A 13,913-nucleotide genomic window follows, 5' to 3' on the forward strand; every position below is an offset into this window, starting at 1 on the left:
GCGCGTTCATATAGAATGTACTAAATAATACTGTCCGTACTTGCAGGATTCGGGTCGTGCTGGATAGGTATGAAGAGACCTTAATTTGTTATTAGAGATACAATATCTGGAACACTTCAGCTTTAAAATTAACTCCCAATTGCTACTAATGATACCGTAATGGTAAAATTATCTTTAGCAGACCAAAATGTAGCCAGAGAGCATATGTTCTACAGGGCGGGTTAAAATCACGTTGGGGTCATCAGTTATAGGGTGGGTTTAAAGATTTGGACCGTTTCCTTGCCTATGGAAATTCTATGGAATCTTTATTTGCTCGATTAATACAGGTGTATTTGTATGTACAGCGAAGTAGGTAGGGGATTCGCTGGAACGAGCCAGGTCGAGTTCCTGAAGCTCACTGGCATCTGGGGACGATGCACTGGTTTATAAAGGTGTCGATGTGTCGATGTCTTCCTTTGTTTGTTTGATGCGTAGTTGCGTAGCTCCTTGGGATTTCCCGTTTACTCGTGATTGCGTATCTGGAGCGAGTCGAATCGCCTTTATGGGTAAGCTGGACGAAGTATTTCGGCCACGGCTAACTTTCGTGTACGAGAAGAGGACGCGATGATGTCATTTGTACAGATTAAGTTCGATGAGGGAAATAGGTGATATCACAAGTCGTGCTATATCTCTACACATCGCAGATCAGATGACGAGTAACCTTCCGATGTGCACAAATGCAATTATTAAAATTGAGTTGGATCTTTCTGGCGAGTTTAATAAGGCAAGATTCGGAACTTATCGAATCTTGCCTTATTAAACTCGCCTGAAAGATCGAACTCAATTTGAATAATTACCATTTTAATAATTGCATGTGTGCACATCGAAAGGTTACCCGTCTTCTGATGTGCAATCTATCATTCGAGAAGACGAGAATTGCATTTAAAGCAGCCGTCCGTTAATCTGTCGTTCAATTTGTCTGGCGATTTTAGAGCGGATGCACTGCATTCCCTATCACCATAGAAGTAGAATGCTTAGAATCGCTCTCAGCCTCCAAAAATGTTGGTACAATAACTCTGCGCGGCAGAGATTGTTCATTGTTTGCTAAACTTCGTCTCTCTCTCTCTTGTCTCTCTTTTGACTTTCCGTCTCGCTCTTCGATGACTCGCTTTTAGACGATACTAATGGTAACGATGACCATTCTATGCATTCTACTTCTATGCCTATCACATTTGAGCCGCGCCTACCATGGGTTTACCTCACGGGACCGAAAGTGAAAAGCCCAAAAAAAGCAAATATCGGAAGGCAAAGATCGAAAATCGAAAGATCTTAAGTCAAAAGATAAAAAAAAGTGATCATCGGGATTCAAAGGCTTATGAGTCGTTGAATCTTTAAAGCCTTAATAGATAATGATGTCTCGTTACCAATAGATATAGAGGCAAACTAGAGAGAGGGTGGTGTAGTAATATAGCACTACTTGTGCTATTACGAATCAAAACCAGTGATCTCATCATCGATCCTGTACAAACATGCATAACTCAATGGCAACGTCTCCTTTAACCATTCCAGAAGAAAGAGTTCATCGCTTGATCGTAAAACGATCGAAACCCAACAGTGATGTCATCAGGCAAACGCGGCACATGTTCTGAAAAAGTCATTTACGCGTGGCACGCTGACCCCATAGCTATAAACCACACGTGTACCGAGCACGTGCCTCGAAAATAGGTCAACACGTGTCCTGGAAACGAAGACGAAGCATCTGCACGTGGCACGTTTTAAGCCAGAACGTATTATGGAGGATGAACGAATGAGACGACTGGCATGTTAATGCACGTGTTTATTATATGACAGCTGAAGACAGAGTGAGTAGCAGCTGTCCGAACCCAGCCGGGTTGGTCCCCACTCGCAGGAAGGCAACCAAACTCGACCATGTCGTATAAGCGAGCCGCCACATCACTCCCCCCCCAGCATCAGCGATACCAAAATTACAAAGAAAGAAATTTTACAAAAGAAAAAAAGTTATTGTTACACAAAAAGCAAAAAAATTATTGAGTGGGGAGAAAAAAATTGTTGACGTGGGTCATCCCACGTCAACAATTTTTGTTGACGTGGGTCAGGTTGTGTACGTGGGTCATTGTTGACGTGGGTCAGGTTGTGTACATAGGTGTACCGCCCTGAATGGTCGGTAGATTCGAGGGCGGTGACGTCGCGAGCAGGACGGTGGCTGGTCCGATGGTCGCGCCGATGCGATGCGATGCTGTGGCGGCGCCGCTCTTCCGAGGCTGATGTCGGTTGGTGGGGCGGCGGGGGCGGCAGGGGCATCGATGTGGTTGATGATACTCCGAGCTGGACTGTGAGTCGTTGTGGCTCGTGGAGGTGTTGTAGCGCTACCGCCCGTCTCGGCGTGACGACGCTCGTGGGGACGGACGGGGCCTTGATGATGATGATGATGATGGTGCTGAGGTGGTGTATGTCTTGTGGTGCTGGATGACCGTTCTATGTGTAGTGGATCGCGCATGACTCCACATCCAGCTGTCAAGATCGTCTTCTCATTCGCTCCCTCATTTTTTTAAAGCACCTGTCGTCGACGTTGTGGCTAGACTCCAGGTAGGTAGGTAGGTAGGTAGCCGTGTCTGCTCGTTTATTGTCACCCGCGGGCCGCGACGCGTGTTGTGTTGATGGCGATGGGGGCGCGGCGGGTAGCTGGTAGCGGGTAGCCTGGCTCGGCGAGGCAGGGATGAGCGGCATGTTGAAATTGATCGAGGCTGCGTGGCTCGATGTCGGGGGTCACCAGTATGGGGGATGAACGAATGAGACGACTGGCATGTTGAAGCACGTGTTTATTATATGACAGCTGAAGACAGAGTGAGTAGCAGCTGTCCGAACCCAGCCGGGTTGGTCCCCACTCGCAGGAAGGCAACCAAACTCGACCATGTCGTATAAGCGAGCCGCCACAGTATATAAAGCGACGCACCAGCTCCCAACACCAGAGTGAACCTCTGGAGTTCAACCAGCTTACTTCTCCGAAGCTCAACCTCTTCGTACATATAATAATCATTGTAACAATTGAACAAAAATAAACGATCCTCTTTCAAACTCAACTGAGTTTCCATAGGCCGGGAAACGGTCGAAACCTTTAACCCGTCCTATAAATAGATCTAGAGGTAAACTAGAGAGAGGGTAGTAAGAGGGGACAGATGCTCCAAAACAGGGAGTACGCCAAAATGAGAATTTAAATTTTTCGACATAATTAAATTTAACTCACATTAATAAAAATTACAGAGGTAGCTCAATTACTACTACTACTGGGATTCTTCCTCTGTTTTTTTTTTATTTTAGTAACATTTTTTATATTGTACCTGATCGTAAATATCGGTTTTATGACATATCGTTTACATAGAAAAAGCTGAAATATAGTGGGTGGTATCTCGGATGACAGCAGACAAATGTCATAGTTCACGAATTGATGAGGAGATATACTGGCTCTCGCCGATCGATTTATCGGTATTACAGATAATATTTTTCAATTTTCTACTTAAATATTCATAGTTGAAAAGAGGGGTTAAAAAGAAAACGTTCCATTTTTCGACGATGATGTAAAATTCGTAGGTTAGTTTTTGATCGGTCCGACTGTTTGTTTGCAGCAATAAATGACATCAAGTCTCACTATTATTCATCATTTGATAACACTTCGCAATTTCAAAATATGGCTGAAGAATTGAGAAAATACCTCACTCAGTTATTAGAGAAGTATACTTCTTTTGCCTACGATATTATTCGATAGTGGAGGCAGTGTATTTTATGCATGTTATTTGTTTCCAGGGTTAACGGACTATACTGTATAGTGATAACGGACAGAGACGGTGTTCCTTTGGTAAGGGTGGCCACCGAACGAGCTCCTCAACTCGCTCTCAGATCTACATTCATTTCAACCTTCGGCATGGCAACTGATCAAGGAAGTAAACTTGGACTAGGCAAAAACAAATCTGTTATTTGCATGTATTCAAATTATCAGGCAAGTATAAAAGTCCACAAACACATATAATTTTTTATTTAACGATCAATTAATCAATTTTGGCTTTCAGGTGATTCAAATAAATAAACTACCACTTATAATAACGTTTATTGGCAGTGATAATTGCAACACTGGGCACATCTTATCATTAGAAACGCTTATTGAGCCGCTCTTGAAAGATTTGAAAATGGCTGTAACTGAATCATGAGAATCGCACTTTTCTTAACATAACGTTATGCTGTATTTATATTGTCTAAGTATATTTTAATAATGTATATTGAAAAAAAAGTGTATGTATCAGTAAAATAAATATATAACTCTTACAAATAAAAATGTTTATTACAAAAAAAAAACTTTAAATTTACTACTGATTGAAAACAACACATGTGTATATGATTTGATTTTTAAAATTTTAAATGTTAAAATACGGGAGTTAGAGGATTTTGTCCTTGAAGTCCCAAAATTAGGTTTAGAGCTGATAGTTGAGCCATGTCATATCTAGTTTGACGTGTGGCACTTCCCAAATGTGGTGTTATAACTGAAAATATAATATTATGTGATTATCTTACATAAAATTGGTAAATTTTTGGCATTCATCTTTTAAAACTTACAACAATTGGATAACGAGTTTAACGGGTGTTCTTTGGGCAACGGTTCCGGGGTCGTAACGTCCAGACCTGCTGCATAGATTTGTTTGGTATTCAACGCATTGTATAATGCTTCTTGATCGATAACACCTGAAGTTAAAACATGTTCAAACAGTTATTCATATTTAAATATTCATTTCAATAGCCGACATGTAATACCTCCTCTGCTGACGTTAATTAGAATAGCCGTCTTTTGCATTTTGGAAAAAGCATTAGCATCCATCAAATTTGTTGAAGTTTCATTCAAAGAACAACATATGAAAATAAAATCGCTTCTAGTCAGCAAATCGTCAAACGGCACAAACTCGGCTCCGAGTTCAGCAGCTTTAAACATATTATGATTAACAATTTTAAATTAAAACTATATATGAATACTATATATTTATGTAAAACACATACCTTCAGGCTTTTCCTTGTGGCCACAGTAGAGAATTGTTTTCAATTCAAAACCTTTCAGACGATTCACTATCATTTGTCCGATTCCGCCAAGACCGACGATACCTACTGTGCTGCCTTTAATATCCAGACCCAACATCCGTTGTGGACCAATCTCCCAATTTCCACTGAAATGATTTAAATGATAATAATAAAATTAAACTTAAAGAATGAAAACTTTAACACACAAACATATTGACGTACGATTTCACTTCTTCGATTCTTTCGGGCAGTCTGCGAGCTGTTCCAACCATCAGAAGGATTGCGACATCAGCTACAGCCGCATTTAGGACATCTGGAGTGTTAGTGAGGATAATATTACGAGCTTTAAGTTCATCCTTGTCGATATGATCAACACCAGCCGACATGGACGCAACCACTTTGAGTTGACTCCCTGTTTTAAGAATTTTTTCTGATCTGTTAAAAGCACTGAATACAGAAACCAATTAAATAAGTTTAATCAAAATAACATACCAGCCTTATTAATCAAATCACTGTCCAATCTCACGGAAGAGCTCCATATGATTCCTTCGACTCCGGCTATTAATTTTTCTATTTCCTCGCGAGTTTTAACCTTGTCTTCGAATCCATTAGTAGATATTTGAATAATTTCACATCTAAAACAAAACAAATTTATAAAGTAAATTTGTTTTTCGGAATTTTATTTTGATAGTTGAGGTTTTTTTACTTATTGCGGAGGATTTCCATTCCTACATCAGGATACTCCGTACTCGTGACGAGTACTTTGGGTAACTTTTGATCAGTCATTTTCCACGAACACGATGACTGTCTCTCGTTGACTGCCTATTAAATTAACACATTGATTTTAGTAGTACAATACCGCACTTTATCTAATTTAGATAAGGAACTTACAGTGTGTTCACGGAAAACTTTATTATGTACAGACGCTAGAATTGAAATAAAATTATTGTGACTTTTTTGAAATAGCATTACGCTACGGTATTTTTGTCTCACGGAGGCATATTGAACTAGTTTTATTGGGCAGGTTTTAAATGTACATATACTGATAAAATACGTATTTCAAAACTGATAGTGACTAATAAATCTTATATATAGAGGTACAATAAAATATACATTTTTCTATAAAAGAAAATATACACCTCTTATGGGTGCTAGTGACGAGTAAAAATATTGTAATTCCTTGTTAATCTTAAAATTTAAATTTGTAACGTGACGTTCTCCCAGCCGTCCCATCAAGGCAACGTTGACCCTTATTTCGGGTGGCCACACTCGGTGCCATCCTGCCGCGGGAAAGAAGACGAGACCCAACTCTCGTTCATTCGCATTTCGGTCGTCCACGGGTACAGACGTGCCCCCTCCCTCGATCTCTCCCAAGCCGTCTCCAGAGAAGACGGGCCCAGAGATCCGCCATCTTGTTGAAGAACCACGAGACGGTTGAGTGTATCATCACTCCCTCCCCCGAGTTCCAACAGTTCGTCACCTGTATCTCCACGCAGCTTCTTATAGAAGCATCAGCCGCTGGAAGACCGACCAGGTGACCCAAGAGCCAGCTTCACGACGGCTGCGCGGCAGCTATAGACGAGACGAGGATTATAATCATGAATGTAAGGCAGGGAAGGTATGTTGACTGTATCCCGGCCTAACGAAACACATGTTGTGTAGTTTGTAAGAGGATCGTTTATTTTTGTTCAATTGTTACATTGGTTATTGTATGTACGAAGAGGTTGAGCTTCGGAGAAGTGAGCTGGTTGAACTCCAGAGGTTCACTCTGGTGTTGGGAACTGGTGCGTCGCTTTATATACGTTCTGGCTTGAAACGTGCCGTGTGCAGATACTTTGTCTTCGTTTCCAGGACACGTGTTTTATGGTCACGTGTTGACCTGTTTTCAAGGCACGTGTCTTCGGTACACGTGTGGCTTATATCTATGGGGTCAACGCCACGCGTAAATGACTTTTCAGACATGTGTTACGGTTGCCTGATGACATCACTGTTGGGTTTCGTTCGTTTTACGATCAAGCGATGAACTCTTTCTCCTGGAATGGTCGAAGGGGACGTTGCCCTTGAGTTATGCATGTTTGTACAGGATCGATGATGTGATCACTGGTTTTGATTCGTAAAAACACAAGTCGTGCTAGATTCCTACAGGAACTTCACGACTACTACAAAACATCCTAGGTTAGTCATTCTGTTCCCTTTGACCCCCACCCCGGAACGAACGCACCTGGAAGAACGAACAAACGTATCCCTGTAACGTAGCCAGTAACACTCCCCGCGAGAGAGTTGTATTCCCGCGTAAATACGTTCTGTCACAAATTTGAATACAAATTGATTAATTAATCAATTTAATGTTTATTTAAGGCGGTCGGTGGAGTAGTTCCATCCATCGAACATACAATGAAGAGTGCAAACGAGAAGACGCGGTAGCAAGCAGACAATTAGATGAAAAAAAACACGAAGACGTAGAGAGACCGCTCTCATCCTGAGAATGGCCTCAGAGTAATGTTCGTGGCCCTCCACGAATATTTGCGACGCGCTACAACCCATTGGCAGCCTGAAGAGATCACGGTAGCAGTTGTCATATTGAACCTTTATCTTCTTCATTGTTTCCCGCTTGTATCTGGTCCAAAGTTTCCAAAAAAGGACATAAATAATTGTCTCTTAACTTCTACACTGGAGTGGTAAAACCGTCTTGCCAGCATATTTGTTTTTTGTTTATATTTATTCACTTCAAATTCTCTCGACTTTTCTGAATAGTAAGTAGAAAAATCTCTCGACGTTTTGAAATTGTTTTCATTTTATAAAAAGTTTTACTTACATAAACTTACAATCATGATATAGATAGCATTATATTTATTATCTATACACTCTATTGAAGGAAAATCCATAATGTACATATGTATATATTAATCATTACAGCATAGAAAATAGATAAACCTGTTAAGTTTCAATATACGATTCAAGTATATCATTTAAAAACGATATTATTCATTGACGATATAATCAAATAAAAATTTATTATGTAACTAACACTAACCAGTACTTTGCAATCTTTATTCGAATATTGCAGTATAACAGTGTCATTTGAAGTATAACAAATTTTGTGGATTTTTTGAACACCGTTCGTAATATCAAACTGAAACTTAGTATCGATGACTGAAATTCTTATCGATATGAGGTTAATTTTTTTCAATTTTTTTAGTTAACCGGAAATGGTACCTCCCGTTATACATATGTAGGTGTCTTCCTTTTTTTATTTCAATTATCTCCCAAACCGCTAACCCGATGACTTTTTTTTACATGTAATACAAATTATAAATGTTATACCCTAATATTTTTACCTCAAACGGAAGTAGTACTTTTACTCTAGAGAATCGAGGTATTTTATGTTTTTCTCAGAAACCTTTTGGTTTATTGAACTGAAATTTCATAAAATTTGATATTTACGTTGACTGGAAATGGTTATCCCCAGAGAGATGTAATAAGAATAGAGGGGCCCTTACGAATAAATAATTGTTGTCAATTTTACGCGGTACGTCTTTATAAATACGCTACATCGTACGGAATACAATCGGATCAATTTACTTATAAAAATGTATCCCATGTTGTTTTTTGTGTGTTTTTGAATGTATTGTGCAATTTTTACCGATACTTGCCCATCTTACGAGTAATATAAACAAACAGAGAAGTTTTTATCGGACATACGTCGAGCACCAAGCGTCAGATACGACTGATGCTAAAATTATTTAGATCTGTCCGTGGACAGAATGTCACTTGACAACAAAAGAACACCTTAAGCCACTTGTATTAATATTACATTTCTCTGCTTGTATATATGTATGTAAGTTCTATGATAAGTGTGTATGTATTTCTTTTTTAGTTAGTTTAGAGTATTTTTTTCAAATGAAATTTTATATACATATAAATAATTTAATTGTTATTTTTTTTACTAAAATAAACATTTATAATCTCACAATACGCCAGCCGAGAACGAGTGAGTTATATACACATTTTTCAGATTTACGTACAAAGATAATATAATGTATATTTTTTATTAGTGTTTTCAAATGTCTGAAAGAGATTAATGTACATACATATATAATAATAAAACGCAATTTTTTTTTCATTTAATATTAAAAATAGATTCAGAAATTTTATACTGTATTTTTATATGGCGCATTTGATAAAATATAACCAGGTTAAAAAAGATCATAATAATTCACTCACTCTGGAGTGGACAAGGACAAGGCTGGGTGTGATAAAAATTACATACAGAAGCACAACCAGGATTGAATAGTTAAATGGAAACAATTTTTTGTATTTCCTGCACAATGTTCATATTATTGTTGCCACAAACAGTGTTCAACAATATTAAAATTTTATCTATATATATTATTATAGGTATACGAATTATATATATGGGTTATATGAATATTTATTTAACAATATTTCTAAAAATGAATTTAATATCTGCCGTCAATTAACATTTTGCTCAAATCAAGAGATGTACAAGTGCACCTTTGTACCTAAAGAATTATGTATTCTCATACGTTTATGCAGCAATATACATAAATATATAGTTAATGCCATATAGTGAGATATTTTAATGCCATAGGAAAATCTACCATTTTTGAACTTTTGGTATTTCATAAAATTATAAATAGCAATTTTCCAAGCTTAAAAGTATAACTATTATTATGGCGCTGATACATCCATTATCCCAACCTTGGTTATCTGGATTATATTATGTAAGATAAAAAAAAGCGGATTTTAGTAATTATAAAAACATTGCGAAATGATCAGATTGTATTTTCATGTGATTCATTCAAAAGCGATAATACGGGTAGTCAATATTGTATGAAAAAACGGTATTTTCTATTTCTTCTTCCCTCAATTTGTTAGATTATATTAATCCTCATTTAGTCTAAGCAGCTGAGGTACTACTGTATTAGAAAAAATGTACGCTATAATTAATGGAACATAATATATGTATATGTACCTACATGTTGTAAATATAATGACAATAACTCTTTTGGAGAATGGTCAAATTGAGAACTATCTTTTTCAGAATATCTGAAAGGGTTTTTTTTTATAATCTAATAGCAATTATACAATAAGTTTATGCGAAAGCTACATTTAATTGGTCAATTACAAGTCGCAGTCAGTAAGTTCATATATTTAGGTTATATTAATTCTCCAGAATAACGTAGTATTTTTAAAGTCGAATTTTCAGGATAAAAATTCTTAAAAACCAGATTTTCAAAAAAAATATTATGTGTGATATTCTACAAAATTAAAAGTTTTAAATTTCACCAATGAATTGTAATAAACCAAAAAAATGTATTGGCTGATTCACATTCCTTTCAGCAACTCTAAAAGGTATCATGAAGTTCTGAAAATAGTCTAGTATGTTCGAAAATATATGCAATGGTCTAAGTATAATAAAAAAAATTATAACTATACTAAAGAAAATTCTGAAATACTCTTGGGGAATAATCTCGACTTCTTCATAATAATGTAAGATCAAAATATGTATCTCTATAAGTGTAGTAAAAAAATTGAATTGTAGAAATGAAATAAAAAGCCTTCTAAATTAAATAATTATTATATTTATAGAATTAAAAACAAATTTGCTCAATGTACATGATTCAATGACTACTGATTTTGAATAGTAACGAAAATTCATTCAAGGCCAAGTCGGTTGTTCGCCTTCTTTGACATTGCCGCCATATAGGGCGCTCTTGTCACGGAAGCGAATCATTCTCTCGGTTTCCTTAACATCTAAGAAATGACCAAATCCAAAGCCGATAAAGGGGATGATCATCACCCAGGCTTCTCTAGTGATACCGAAGATGGCCATTCTATTGAATATTCGCTATCTGCTTTTGCCTCTTCCACTTCTGAGTATTCGAATAGTCGGAGTAGATCGATGAAATCGCAATCGTAGGAAATATCACGACTATTGCGTATCGCTTTATTATATTGGTAATTCCCATGAGTCTGTGGAGAAACAAAAAATAATGATTATGCATTGTTGTTTTCAGGTTATGAATGAATATGTCACGGACGTATCGAGTATGGAATGGCTATTTGTTGACGTTTCGACCAATTTCTAGATATGAATGCAATACGGTGCAACTGACAAATAATATATTCAAGGAGTTGGAGACGTCAGATGATGCAGAGAGGGGTGGAAGGGGGCAGAGGACTTCCTCACTTGTTAGATAACAGCGGCGGACCTCACTCCACCACTCCAGCAAATGTGATCGAAATTTCGAGATCTTAATACTGGATACTACGGCCATGGATTACGATATATTTGACAAGGTAATTGGACTATTCGTCACATTGGGGTGGTCACAAAGACAATTTTTGCCATGAAAATCGCGAATACACAATATTTGGCACTCAAGTTCTCGTTACTATGATAGTTATCGTTAGTATGATGGACTTTTCGGCTGCCAGATGTTCCGTTATAGAGATTTTAGTGACTTTGTGACGAGTAATTTGTGACCAGTAATCACCGAACCATTTGACAAGGTTCGGTGATTATTCCGCAAAAAGCGGTCTCGCGCACGTCACGAAAATCTCAATCACGGTACATCTGGCACCCAAAAACTCACGAAATATTGTACTAACGAGATCTCGAGTGCCAGATATTTCGTATTCGCGATTTTCTTGGTAACGATTTGCGCAATAATCCTTTTACCGTTTGAAAATAGTACATATTTCATTTGGGTCTACCTCGTTCCACCAACTTGCAATTTTTCAACCGTTTCGGTGTGTTTCATCGCCGAGTTTGTATGTATACAAAAAACATATACGATAATGTTTTACATAGTGACATACTTATTTGACGAAATAAACATTAACTTTCAAAAAAATATAGTAGAGATTGGTTTTCAAACGTTTTTTTAAAGGTAATGTTTAAAAGTAAATAAATCTATGAATGATCACAATATGTCTAAAGTATTACATACATGTATACAAAAAATCCAGTTTCTATTTCATAAATTAGATTATTTATTACTATTTCATAAAATTCATCTTGATTTGATAAGTCATCCCAAGAAAATTTTAAAATAAATGGTTCGACACTCTTTGTCACGTACTGAAGTGTGACTAAGCTGCAGAAAATTCGCGCGAGTTCATCTGACGCATTTTATTTTGTGACAATCACGTTGCTGGTAGAGGCCAGTTGCATATTTTTATGTCGTATTTAAAACTGTATGTTCTATTTTTGCGACTAAGTGATTGCGGGACAAAAAAATCGCATGTGCGTTTGAGGCTTTAAAGGCCAGACCGCACTATGCAACCGCGACGCGACACGATAGTGCGCGGCCAAATATTGTTTGTATGAAATTGCATGAGATAGAACGCACTACGAGTCACGCGACACCGCGCGACAGAGTTGCCTTTTGTATTATGGGGGCGTATGGAGTGAAATGACGGATATGTTAAGGCACGACTGTTTAATCTGATGGGTGGAAAGAAAGTAAAGGCCGGGCCGCACCGTGCAACTTTGTCGGCTGACTAGTTGCGCGACACGAAAAAATGTATGGAAATGTGTGCGACAAACAAGTTGACGGGTGTGGCATGTCCCATCTACCTGCATGCATTGGTCTGGTCACCCTCAACCAAGTCGCTCGCAAGTCGCACGGTGCGGTCTGGCCCTAAAGTAGCAACAGACAACTTGGCCGAGTTGGTCCCAATTCGCAGGATGGTGACCGAAACTCGACCATGTCGTATAGCCGCACGGCATCAACTTTGCCGTGTCCTGTGGCGTCGCAGTAGTGCAATGTCGCCTAGTGCGTTCGGACCTTAAAGGTCTGACCGCACTATACGACAACCGAACGATCCTTCACTTCACAACAGTACGCGACAGTCGCATGGCGTAGAACGACGCCTTGCGTCAAAGTTGACTTTTCGACCAACTTTGACGCAAGGTGTCGTTATTCTCCTTCTTCATATCGTGACTTTGAAATAGCATGTAGCCATAATCTTTTGTGTTTTCTCGATTGTTCTTCCTCGCATATCAAATATACTATAATAGCGTCTGTTGCGTCCATTTTGCTCCGAGGTATCGAACGAATGATTGACATAATCTGCCGTTCAAGTGCGGTTTACCTAATATTGTCGCACACTGTTGTGGAGTGTCGGATTGTTCGGTTGTCGTATAGAGGTCTGTTCATACTTAACAGCACTGCACGACTCCGTTTCAAATATGTCATTTTATTACATTTCTATTCATATCTACCTACACGTCGCGGTCACGTCACGCTTACAGCACTTTGGCCGAGTGCAAGGCAAAATCGGCTTACTTATACATTACAGGCCATGACGATACGGCGCAATATTGGTTACGTCGTATTGTCGAGTACTTACAATATGAATGCATACACGTGCATTCGTAGCTACGCGTCAGAATACAAGTCAGCAAAAATGTTTCGGCGTTTATCGAACGAAAAATTATGTATAATCGCGTTGTTGTTGGAAGAAGAAGCTCAAGAAGGCAATAAAAAAGCACGGAGGCTATTTGATGTGCATCCCATGTTAAAAAATAGAAAAACCGAAGGAGAGTTTTGGACACTGTATATGGAGCTTGTGGATGATGGACAAAAATATTTCCGTAAAAAAATAATTTTTTTTTTAAATATTGGCGCCAAAACCATGTTGAAAGATTGAACAGCTGTCAACTGTCACTATTGATAATTGGTCCAAAACATCAAAGCGGCAGACTCATGGCACGTAATTTGCGTGTATATATCTCCACGATGGCCAAAAAGACGGATACAATACGTTGACGGATGTTGCTGTAAGGTATGAACAGGAAATGTCGGGTACTGCTGTAAGCCTGC

The 13,913-nt window shown here is 38.3% G+C and overlaps 4 protein-coding genes and 1 long non-coding RNA gene across 5 annotated transcripts in view; 2 read left to right on the plus strand and 3 right to left on the minus strand.

Annotated features, from left to right (window-relative positions):
• Window positions 1-1,763: 1,763 nt before the first annotated feature.
• LOC143914531 (uncharacterized) lies at window positions 1,764-11,585 on the plus strand. The gene is made up of 3 exons (XR_013260827.1): window positions 1,764-2,068; window positions 2,131-2,935; window positions 11,497-11,585. It is a non-coding gene; the product is annotated as an uncharacterized LOC143914531 (long non-coding RNA).
• LOC143914530 (uncharacterized) overlaps window positions 1,798-13,913 on the minus strand; it is a 98,231-nt gene continuing 86,115 nt past the window's right edge. Inside the window, exon 2 of the mRNA XM_077434793.1 lies at window positions 1,798-2,048. Within this exon, the coding sequence (XP_077290919.1) occupies window positions 2,025-2,048 (24 nt within the window). The 3' untranslated portion in view covers window positions 1,798-2,024. The remainder of the gene's footprint in view (window positions 2,049-13,913) is intronic.
• On the plus strand, window positions 3,374-4,337 carry Lamtor3 (Late endosomal/lysosomal adaptor, MAPK and MTOR activator 3). Its single transcript, XM_077434566.1, has 4 exons — window positions 3,374-3,483; window positions 3,624-3,729; window positions 3,802-3,994; window positions 4,065-4,337. The coding sequence occupies exons 2-4, from the start codon at window positions 3,686-3,688 to the stop codon at window positions 4,200-4,202; spliced, it is 375 nt and encodes a 124-aa protein (XP_077290692.1). The 5' UTR covers window positions 3,374-3,483; window positions 3,624-3,685; the 3' UTR covers window positions 4,203-4,337.
• On the minus strand, window positions 4,315-5,963 carry LOC143914369 (glyoxylate reductase/hydroxypyruvate reductase-like). The gene is made up of 7 exons (XM_077434565.1): window positions 5,765-5,963; window positions 5,551-5,693; window positions 5,281-5,470; window positions 5,041-5,204; window positions 4,801-4,965; window positions 4,606-4,731; window positions 4,315-4,532 (listed from the first exon to the last, which is right to left on the minus strand). The coding sequence occupies exons 1-7, from the start codon at window positions 5,842-5,844 to the stop codon at window positions 4,414-4,416; spliced, it is 987 nt and encodes a 328-aa protein (XP_077290691.1). The 5' UTR covers window positions 5,845-5,963; the 3' UTR covers window positions 4,315-4,413.
• ND-MNLL (NADH dehydrogenase (ubiquinone) MNLL subunit) lies at window positions 10,697-11,049 on the minus strand. Its single transcript, XM_077434808.1, has one exon. The coding sequence runs from the start codon at window positions 10,913-10,915 to the stop codon at window positions 10,742-10,744; it is 174 nt and encodes a 57-aa protein (XP_077290934.1). The 5' UTR covers window positions 10,916-11,049; the 3' UTR covers window positions 10,697-10,741.

The sequence above is a fragment of the Arctopsyche grandis genome, chromosome 7, assembly GCF_051622035.1.
Source record: "Arctopsyche grandis isolate Sample6627 chromosome 7, ASM5162203v2, whole genome shotgun sequence".
Taxonomy (NCBI): Eukaryota; Metazoa; Arthropoda; class Insecta; order Trichoptera; family Hydropsychidae; genus Arctopsyche; species Arctopsyche grandis.